This window comes from Anopheles maculipalpis, chromosome 2RL, assembly GCF_943734695.1.
Source record: "Anopheles maculipalpis chromosome 2RL, idAnoMacuDA_375_x, whole genome shotgun sequence".
Classification (NCBI taxonomy): domain Eukaryota; kingdom Metazoa; phylum Arthropoda; class Insecta; order Diptera; family Culicidae; genus Anopheles; species Anopheles maculipalpis.
The window spans coordinates 37,757,716-37,768,371 of record NC_064871.1 but is presented as its reverse complement, the minus strand read 5'-3'; the positions used below and the strand labels follow the sequence as shown (position 1 = coordinate 37,768,371).

Genomic DNA, 10,656 nt, shown 5'->3' with positions numbered 1-10,656 from the left:
TTTTCGAATGCAGTGTCATTATAGTAAGCAAACAGGTAGCGCTGTGTTCGAGGTAAATTATTTATCCTAGTCATTTTCAGCATAAGGAAAGGTTAAATAAAAACGGTATTATAATCTTTAAAGCGTTTCCTTTTCTATTTTAATTCAAAATGTATTCAACACAACGCAGGTGAGTCAACATAAAACATGTAAATAATAACATGACAACATACACTGTGTCAAAAAATTTCCCATACAGTGCTAATGAAAAGAATCCTTTGAAAAAGCGATCTTAAACAATGTGGATTTTACCTTCTAGAGGACAAAATCGATGGGGACTCCTCTACTTAAATAAGCTCACCAAACTTCACAAACGCCTATGGGAAATAGAACAAACTCCTAAATTTAGCACTCTCAAAATTGTAGACAGCCTGGCACTGCACACAAGCATGAAAATCAGTCTGTTAACAGTACATAATGTTATCCATGCAGTAGGGTATCGAGTTTACTTTGCAGAAAAGAAGAAGCTTATAAGAGCGGTTAGAGTATGCCCAAATCTACTTGCCAAATCAAACCGAGTGAGTTTTGGGCAGATGATCATAATCGCGGATGAAAAGCGAATTTTATATCTTTGGGTCAGACAGATTAGTGAATGTGTGGCGCAATCCAAATAATCAATTGAATCCAAAAATTCTCTGGCCGACTATGCAGTATTGTGGCGATCATGTAATGGTATGGAGTGCCTTTAGAGCAAATGGCACAGAAAACTTGACGTTCATTGATTCTACGATCGATCGATTAAAATATGTATTTGGGTATTCCGAAAAATAACTTGAAAGCATGGATCAAATTTAAAGCTTGTGCAAAATAATTATCCGAAGCATACTTCTAGGCTGGTCAAGGAATGGTTGCTGTACAACTTCAAAACAGTGTTTACGCATCCACCCCAGTCTTTAGATCTTTGATAGTTTGTAGGGCCTTTTGAGCGAAAAATTCTAAAACTCCAGATCCAGATTAAAAACTAACTGAAAGAGTTTCTCATGCAAAAATTGGGGAAAATTTCCTCTGAAATAAGTGAAAAATTAAACTCGTTTTCCATCAACAGAGTATTACCTTGATCTATCGAGATAAACTGTGTGTTTATTCGTTAAAAATTGGTTCATTATTTTTATCAACAGATAGAATTGTTTTTTGATAAAATCAAAGCTGGTTGATGATAATGATACATATTATACTGCTTTGTGGAATGAGCATATATTTAATTGATAGATTGAAAATATTTTATCAATTATTTTATATCGCTGTCCTGTGTGCTGTACGAACAATTGTTTGACACAGTGTAAATAGTAACATGACAACACAGCTGTTGCTGTTATTAACTGTTTCAAGTTGAAGAAGGAAACGTGTTTGCTTGCCATTAATCTACAAGATCAATTGGACTAACAATTGGACTCCTTACCAATATGGATTGGTAAGGAACTAGTAAAAGATGGTAAGGACTAGTAAAGATAGGTGTAGAAAATGCAGTTAAATTTTCTGAAAAACATGGTGAACGATCTGAATAGCACGTGTTTTATGTTGTTTAGAACATTCTTCTATCAAAACATGGCTAAGTGATAAGTACGTAAAAACTAATCGGCCGACTCATTACAGTCAAATGATCCGGAACTAAAGAAACGCTGGAACTGGACTATTGGAAGATTACAATGAGCAAACTGAACATTCATACGCTGGTTTCATATGACACCGAACAACCGGCCGATTCCGTCGAATGGTGTCCACAGGAAGGATGGGAAAACTTGTTCGTTTGCGGCACCTATCAATTGGAACATGACCAACAATCCTCATTGGCAAGCAGGAAAGGACGCATACTGTTGTACCGTTTCGACGTGGATTCTACCAACGAATCCCTAAAGCTGCTGCAAACAATCGACCGATCGGCAGTGTTGGATCAAAAATGGAACCCAGCCCAAAGGAATCAATTAGCTGTAGCCGGAGCAGATGGAATGCTTGCATTGTTCGCAATGACTGATAAAACCGGACAACCTCTGCTTGAACACCAAACAAGTGTCGCGCTGTGTGGCGATGCAACCATCGACCGAAATCTGTTGACTTTGGCATTGGATTGGAGACACGACGGAAAGCGGATCATTGCAAGCGATTCGCACGGTTGCGTGGAACTATTCAGCACCGAGAATGGACTACAATCCATACACAGCTGGAACGTGCACGGATTCGAAGCGTGGACCTGTGCTTTTAGTCGGCATAACGAAAATGTCGTTTTTAGCGGTAAGTCAATAAATTTACTATAAAATTGGAAATTGGAAAACCACTAACCTTATGCTCTCCGTATCTTGGCAGGAGGAGACGACTGTTTTCTGTGCCTGCACGACATACGCTGCTCAGCCGAACCAATTATGAAAGGAAAGAATAAAACTCATTCAGCGGGCGTCACCTCGCTGCTTTCGTTTGCTGGACGGGATCACGCACTACTCACCGGAAGCTATGACGAAAATGTGCGCCTGTTTGATGAGCGTCAGCTAAAGTCCAATGTTTCGGAACTTGCTCTAGAGGGTGGTGTCTGGCGGTTACGATCGAATCCGCACAGGGAGCCGAATCAAATCTTGTGCGGTTGTATGTATCACAACTTTAGTGTGGTCCAACTGCAGTCAGACGATTCGTTCAAATTGATCGGTCAGTACGAGGAACATGAAAGCATCTGCTACGGGTGCGATTGGCAACAGGTTGGAACAAACTATCGCACTGGCAGAAGGATAATAGCGACGTGTTCTTTTTATGACCATAAACTGTGCGTATCCGAGATAAACGAATAAACGAAAATGCCTCGAGTGCGCGCGTTCTGCATTTGGTTGAATTCACGGCGCAATACACAATGCTGCATGCACTGTTTCCACGAAGTTCAAAACTACCGGTTTCCGGGGGTACAGCAGCTCCTCGATATACGCTGTCGATTGGAAACAATTTTTTCCTGTGTATCTGTCTGTTCCCATATAAAATTTGGTCAGGGTCATGCGAAAAATCGAAACGATTGAGCTGTGCCACAGGCCTTACTAGATTTACCACACACTATGGAGGAACGGTCCGGATGGGATTTGCAGACTGGCGTCGTTGTCGCTGTTAAATTATCGAAGAATTTCGATGTACCTGGTTTATGATTTCAAACCAATTTTTTAAGAAACAGTTGCTAAAATTCAACCATTAATTTCGCTCCCATTTTTGGCAGGATGCTCCTATTATCAATGCAGAATGGTAGAATGCTTCAGAAATTGTTACAAGCTGTTAAATAATTCAATTTATGTTGCTAATTTTCAATTTTAAACTGGCAGATGCCTTGTATGGCGTATATCGGGCAGCTGCTGTACTTTTCAAAGCTGCCCCAGGTGGCGCAAGTGATATTTTCGTTCGTTTCGTCGTCTGACAGTTCAATGATAGCTTGTGCAGGGATATTTTCGTCGAAATGGTGAGAACATATAGAAGCAACACTATCGAGTGAGGAAGATTTCCAAGCGCACAGCTAGCGCAAACCGATTTCTTTCTTAGCAAAATGTCCGAGAGTTGGCAGGTAAAGACGTCTAGCGGGGTGATTAGTGCTATTTGGAGCAGTATCATAACCACCCCAACACGCGAAATGGAGCAAACACGACTGGTTAAGCAGCTCTGCAAAGCGTTGCACTTGGATAGCCAAGGTAAGTTGTTTCCTCGGGTAACTCGAATACGCTCCGCCAATTGCCTCTAAATCTGATTGTGTCGTGCAATTTCTTGCGTAGAATTGGCCCTTCGACATATTAAAACAGCGCTAGAAGACCAGCTAATCGTTTTGAGTGTACGAGCAAAACAACGTGGGAAACCGAAATCGACCCCGAGCTACACCATTCCAACGATGAATAAAGTGCCCGACGAACAACCGGACCGGTGTTGTTACGAATGTCACAATACGGGCCGAGTGGTAAAGTGTGAAGGTTGTGTCAGAAGCTTTCACGAGCACTGCATAAAATCTCCCGACGAGAAGCTGCTCGAGCTGGGACAGTTTGTGTCGAAGGAAAAGCAGATAATAATATCCGCTTCCGAACAGCACAACGCGCATCAAACACCGACAAGAGCAGCCAGACGGGTTTCCACTGCATCGGTTACCGTGATTGATGAGGGGGACGGGAGTTGGTCAGCCGATGACGATTCGGATGAGATGGTAGCGGCGGAGGAAAACACACCCGCATCGGTGGTAAAGCATGAATCGGGTTTGGACGGTTCCTATCAGAGCATTAAGCTAGAGGAAGACGTAAAAGAAGGGCTGCTTACGGACGAGCCCATGTTTGTGTGTATGGTACGACCGCCGAACAGACGGCTGGAACGAATGCTTAACGTACCAATCATCAAACCGGAAGTGTCAACAGACAGCGACGACATTGAAGGGGAAGCGACTGAAAATAATACGATGTCAAAACGATACTGCTATGCCTGCCATGTGCTGAAGAACAGTGCACACAATGTACCCCCTAATGTGGGTACGCGTGAACTAAACTACTTACTAGGGTTCGCAGTGGAGCAGTACAAATCATGGGTGAGTAGGAATAAATCGCTTTGAATACGACCCACGATCGTAATAACGCATAATCATCATCTCTCCAGCTTCCAAAAGATACTTTTTCGCCATCGAAACTTTTTCGAGACAAACAAAAGTCGGTGCTGTCAAGCAAAACCATTGATGTTCTAAAAAGCATGCTGCTGCGTACGCCCACTTCGCTCTTGGATGTGCAGTCAAAGATCGTGAACGAACAGTACAATAGTCTGGAAGAGTTTCATGTTGATTTACTGGATATTGTGCACAACGTAGGAATTATCCATGGAGGTAAGGCCAGACCATCCTGCAAGGCTCTAGGATAACGGGAACTTTAAAATTGTTGATTTCCTGAGAAACTGACATTTACGTTTTGAAATTTCTCGAGGCCTTATATCTCTAGCCATGTAAATCCTATAATATTTTAAACCCTATACTTTGCAGTTAACTCGCTGGATTACAGTGCGGCAATGTATTTTCTAGCAGACTGCATGTATGAGGTACGAGAAATACGCCAATGTTCCGACTGCTATCGTCATTCGGCCGACAAAGCGGTCCCAGATTGGTTCGCACGACCATGCCGAACGCGTCATGAGCTAGTGTTTGCCAAGCAAAGAAGTTACCAGTACTGGCCGGCGAAAGTAGTGCGAGTCATAAACAATAAGTACGATGTGCGGTTCTTTGGCGACAAACATTTGCGCGCGCTGGTGAATGCCGATTGTGTAAAGCCGATCGATACGGATCTCCGCACGCTGCAGGTTAATGTGAAGCATCGTGGATTCCAGCAAGCGATGACCGAAATGCTTCGATACCAATCGTTGTCTGAGAACAGAGAATATTTTGCCTTTTCGTCCACCGTCGGACAGCCGGTGCCGCAGGTATTGAACACACAGCAAACGGTGGACAGTACGGAAACGCGACCACCTTTGCCTAGTGAATGGGACGAACTAGCCTCGAATGTTAGCTTCAATATTTCACGCCCGGTAACGAGGAAGCGTGCTAATATAAGTCAACAGTCTAGCATCGCTGCGTCCCTACAAAAGCAACGAAAACTTCTGGACCGCTTTACCAACCCAGCAGATCTGAAGGCAAAAGCTTTACAGCTTCTTCAGGAGAGCGAAGAACGATTTGCACTGAAGCTGGAATTGCTGAATATACAACACCGCAAGGAAATAAGTGAAGTAAAGAAGAAACAATGGGTAAGTCGATTGTGTTCTGCAGCAGCGTATTCGTATTTAACCATGCTATAACTTTTTATCCCACCCGCAGTGTGTCATGTGTGAAAAGGAGGCAAGGATTCAGTGTTGCTGGAACACGTTCTACTGTACGACAGCTTGCCAGAAAAATCACTCGGTGCAGCATCAAAAGCGTCACCAGGCTGGCAGCAGGTGCCATCGGTTGCGTTCAATTTCCGTGTGCCCTACCTCGCTACCACAGCATGCCAGCTAATCCGTACCAACCCGTGTGCCCGTGTAAATACTATCGAGATGATGTTTTTTTTTTTATGCTAACGACGATAAGCTGATTTTCCCCTTTCCTGTGTACATATTTGTATTTATTTGAAAAAGTACACAGTCTTTAATTGATGATGCTACGGTTTAACGAACCTACCCGACGGGTGAAATATCGTAACTGAAGTTTTTGGCTGTTATTTACAGTGGGTTAAATGAAATGAGATACGAAAAGAATATTTGCAAAGTTGAATTGTGTTGATGAAAATAAAATGGAGATCAAACGAATTACAGTGGACTCTCTCTAATCTGGAATTTATTTGTTAAATAATAGGGTACTGATGGTAAAGCTCCTTATTCCGGAACTGGACAGATTTTGAAAAAGGAACGGAACGAGCCTAGTAGATTCTTTGAGCCTACTTCAACAAAACATAAAAAAACCCTCAAAGTGTCTGTCTATGCAGGAGTTGTTAGAGCTTTGTCTTCAATATCATCGTCCAAGTACCTTCATTCCTTACAGAAGACCGCAAGTTACGCAAATTTTTGGTTTTTATCCGATTTCTTCTTCTTGGCTTAACGTACTAGGTAACGCTGGCCATCATCGAGTGACTTACTAGACTTCCAGATACAACTTAATTGGATAGTCAGTCTTTGTTACCAGGGCTACGGCCCGGATGTGATTAACCTGATTTTACGAAACCTAAATAGGATAACCGTTAACAATGCTCTGCCACTTTCCGTAGTTATCGTAACATAATGAAGCTCGTTATACAGGAATAAGGTTTAAAGAGAGCACGTTTTAACATTCTCATGGGCAGCGAAATATCGGGGAAAAAACCTTCTTTTCGATTTTATTTGAACCAAGGCTCGATATTTTACATGGTTCTGCCGTGGATTAGGTTACAACACTTCACTACCTCAATTTTTGGGCTACTACTCCGGCGAGTAAACACATCAGCTTGTAATTGTTCCACTGGATGGGATTGGTCCTGAATCTCCGCTCCTTTCATTTTCTCCACTAGCGGTGAGGTGTTTCAAACGCTGTCTTTCCACATCTCGTCGCACTCCTTCATGCAATCGTTCCCTGCAATGCACACGGCGGAAGAATTATACGTGTTTTATGTGAGAAATTTCAACATTTTTGCTTCAACTTACCGGTCAGCCGCTTGACTGTAGTGTACGTAAGCAATCAGACTACCGCTGGCAATACAGGCGGAAACAAAAGTTAACTTGGCCGCCGTCGACATAATAATTGTGCACTTTGCAGGAAGATGCTGCAAAACAACAAACAGCTCCGCGGCCCGTTTGACGTTTCTCATACAAAATGTAAACAAACTCCCTTCTTCCGATTTCTTGTTTCCTTTTCATCATCATCTTCCTTTCCCACACCACAGAAACAGACAGATTTTGTACCAAAAATGTTCTCTTTATTAATGAAAGGAAATTAGCAAAAGTTTTTGCACTTTTTGCGAGTCTCAAACCTTTAAAATCACTGCATCCTTTTGTATGCAATAGCATACCAAACAGGCCATCAGAACACATATATATCTCAGTCCTCCAGTTCAGTCCATATGAGGTCATTCAGCTCGTGCCCATCCGTCCACTGCAGTATCTTGGCGACGTACGGATGTTCCAGCTTGCCGATTGCATTCTGTAGCGCATCGTGGCACGTGTAGCCACGTCTCGCACAGGCGTACCCGTTGCTACCGAGCCGCAGCATCGGACAGACATCGTTTTTGCCATCTCCCGCGTAAAACACCTTCTCGTACTCTATCTGCCGTTCGTCGTGCTGGCGGCGTAAAAATTCGCTCAAAATCTTTCCCTTGCAAAGATTCTTCGAGCTGAGCGAACACTCCGTCTGGAAGTGGTACGGTTTCAGCTCCAGCAGCCCGTTGCTATCGAACCGGGCCGGATTTGTGAACACTGTGTGTATGTACGGACCGATGTCATTGAAATCGTTCCACAGGCGTATAAACTCCGAGTTGGAGTCGCTTATTATGATCACATCGAACCCATGCCGTACCAGATTACCGATACAGGACTTCATGCCCGGTACCTCCGGTATACCGCGTATTGCTGAGGCTATGTCCATCGGTTTGTATCCGTGCTGGTGCAGCAGCCGAAAGATACGCTGCATGTACGGGATCCAGCCGCACGAGCGAAGTATGCTTTGCACATCCGGTGGAACGCCCCCGGGACCGAGCAGATCGCGCACCACTATGTCCGTGTTGTGTTCGCAGACGGTGTGATCAAAATCGAGTACCGCAAGCCGCTTCAATATCCGTCCACTGCTGGAGAACATCCTTACGCGGCTCGTACGCTCCGGTTGCTTGCCGTTTGCTGCCGTTTTGTACACTACACACAACACAACAAGGGTAACAAAACACTCAAATACTCCGCAGTCTTTTACGTACAGTATCGCTAAGGTCTGTGGCAGTTCACTGAGCAATGCATTCATGAATGGTGAAGTTTAGCGAGAGAAGTGTACTACGATGGGTGCATGCGGACCACCATACGGAACCACATTCCTGCTGTTGGATACTTTTCGACGTCGTCTTGAGAGTGTGCCGCCCCCGATTGTGAATTTTGCCCGTGCGCCACGTTCTATTTTAGATGAGAAAGTTCAATATCAACAATTGCGCCGGATGGGGGTGCGTCTTCTGTTTGTGGTTGCATCGGAACAGGCACACTGTATACACTTACCAGTGCGCGGACTGCGGGAAGATGGATTCGGTTGGTCTACTTTACGTCAACAATAACAATCACTGGCAAGGGAACAGGCTCACACACACACCACAACCCGCGACAGTTTCCTGCGCCACAGAGATGACAACAAAACAAGCCAAAGAACGATCCCACTATAGGCGAGGCAGTGTGGAACGGTCGAACGAAGGACACGAGCGATGGGAAAACGTTGGAAGCAGGTAATTTATTTTGTTTCTATTTTATCGCGCCACTCGACACGAACATTTGAGCCAACAAATTGGATAGGTATCGTTTTCGTTCTGGGGTGGATAGGAAAGCGCGTTTAGATTTTCATCTTGGCTGTACATAAAATTACGTTCAATGTATGTGTGAGGCGATCCCGTTGTGGAGCAGCATATCATGCAGTCGGTCTAATACAGCAGAGATTCAGGTTCAAATCCTTGTTGGAAAAGCAGCATCGGCAGTGTTCCTGTACCAAGTGGCGACAGTTATTTGTGTAAAAAAATAATTTAGAGAAAAATGTATCATAACATTTTTTATACACAAATTTTTTGAAAAATCTGATCAAATCATTTATTCAAAACAGTGTGTATTTTTATCTGGTAAATGTAAAAAATTGTTTCGTGTATTTTTTCAAAAACCATTTAAAAATCATTACATCTCTCATACGCTATCATGAACACGTGCTCCAACTTGCAACACGTGGTTTAAGTCTTCATAGTACAGATAACAGAGTTTCTTGTTAGTATATATATATCGTTCGAATTACTTGATATAACTTGAATAAAGACTTCTTTTTCTCGTTTTGCTCTGCACACCTGAGAGGCCTTTGGATATTTAGTCATGCTAAATGGCATGGCCTGCTTTATTTCGTACCGTCGCCGCTTCCTCCTTGGCCACTGGAAGACATCAAATTGAGAGTGAGTCCACATAAGTTTGGAAAATTAAAGTAAAATAGTATTGCTATTTGTTACTTGTCTAGTTAACTCAATTTTGCATGCTTTTCGGTTGCACAATAGTTTCTTTTCCATTGTCAAATGCTATTGAAAGCTCAGGACAAATATGCTAAAGGGATGTTGAAAATCATGAAAAGAATCTGAGACAAGCATCGAAGAAAAACTAGCTCTGGTGGAAAATCAACATTCATGTGTATGTAGAAATGAATTCATGTAACCCTAAGTAGAAATGAAGAATCGGACAAACAAAAGGATTTTTTTTTTCGAACAGTCCAGGTGCGAAGGGCATGGAGCCATAGAGCGGGGCGGTTATGAATTACCCGGTAGGGGATCCACTATAAAATGGACGAGAGTTGTAAAGGAGTACTGGTATCCAGAGGCAGATCTTACTATAAGCGAACTGAGTGGAAATGGCCCGATTAAAATGGGGCCTCGAGCTGAACGCAAAACGAATGCTGAATCAGTTGTTGTAAATACTTGTATCACCATGGCTTCGGTATCACCATGGATATGAAAATGTCAATTACGCCACACCTACCCCCAACCCCTCAAACAAACTTCTGCGATCCAGAAGACTCCAACAAGACACGAAATGCACGATTTACCGCACCTTGATACGTCCGGTAGTCCTCTACGGGTACGAGTCTTGGACTATGCTGACGGAGGACGCCAATCCTCTCGCCATTTTCGAACGGCGGGTGTTAAGGACTATCTTTGGGGGTGTGTGGGAGCAGGGCGTGTGGCGAAGGAGAATGAACCACGAGCTAGCTGAGCTGTTTGGCGGTGCTGATATCCTGACGCTAGTCAAAGCCGTAAGGATACGTTGGCTGGGGCACGTGATGAGGTTGCCGGACTCATGACCCAGTTTCCAGGAAACCGATTGGAGACCTGGCCATGTCGACACGACGTGCTTAATCTTGAGCAGGCCAAAGAAGAAGAAGACCAACAGAAGAGACACAACGGACTCCACACGACAGGACCAGGGTTT

The 10,656-nt window shown here is 43.6% G+C and overlaps 4 protein-coding genes across 4 annotated transcripts; 2 read left to right on the top strand and 2 right to left on the bottom strand.

The window, feature by feature from the left end:
• Window positions 1–1,683: 1,683 nt before the first annotated feature.
• Window positions 1,684–2,813, top strand: LOC126558441 (diphthine methyltransferase). Its single transcript, XM_050214462.1, has 2 exons — window positions 1,684–2,268; window positions 2,341–2,813. The coding sequence occupies exons 1-2, from the start codon at window positions 1,686–1,688 to the stop codon at window positions 2,811–2,813; spliced, it is 1,056 nt and encodes a 351-aa protein (XP_050070419.1). The 5' UTR covers window positions 1,684–1,685.
• Window positions 2,814–3,532: 719 nt separating this feature from the next.
• Window positions 3,533–6,004, top strand: LOC126557310 (uncharacterized). The gene is made up of 5 exons (XM_050213029.1): window positions 3,533–3,686; window positions 3,768–4,558; window positions 4,627–4,846; window positions 5,000–5,754; window positions 5,825–6,004. Exons 1-5 carry the CDS (start codon window positions 3,545–3,547, stop codon window positions 6,002–6,004), a joined length of 2,088 nt encoding a protein of 695 aa, XP_050068986.1. The 5' UTR covers window positions 3,533–3,544.
• A 956-nt stretch (window positions 6,005–6,960) lies between these two features.
• Window positions 6,961–7,285, bottom strand: LOC126567109 (uncharacterized). The gene is made up of 2 exons (XM_050223342.1): window positions 7,162–7,285; window positions 6,961–7,090 (listed from the first exon to the last, which is right to left on the bottom strand). Exons 1-2 carry the CDS (start codon window positions 7,251–7,253, stop codon window positions 6,961–6,963), a joined length of 222 nt encoding a protein of 73 aa, XP_050079299.1. The 5' UTR covers window positions 7,254–7,285.
• Window positions 7,286–7,555: 270 nt separating this feature from the next.
• LOC126558873 (pyridoxal phosphate phosphatase PHOSPHO2) lies at window positions 7,556–8,367 on the bottom strand. Its single transcript, XM_050214952.1, has one exon. It carries the CDS (start codon window positions 8,306–8,308, stop codon window positions 7,556–7,558), a length of 753 nt encoding a protein of 250 aa, XP_050070909.1. The 5' UTR covers window positions 8,309–8,367.
• Between the last annotated feature and the right edge of the window lie 2,289 nt (window positions 8,368–10,656).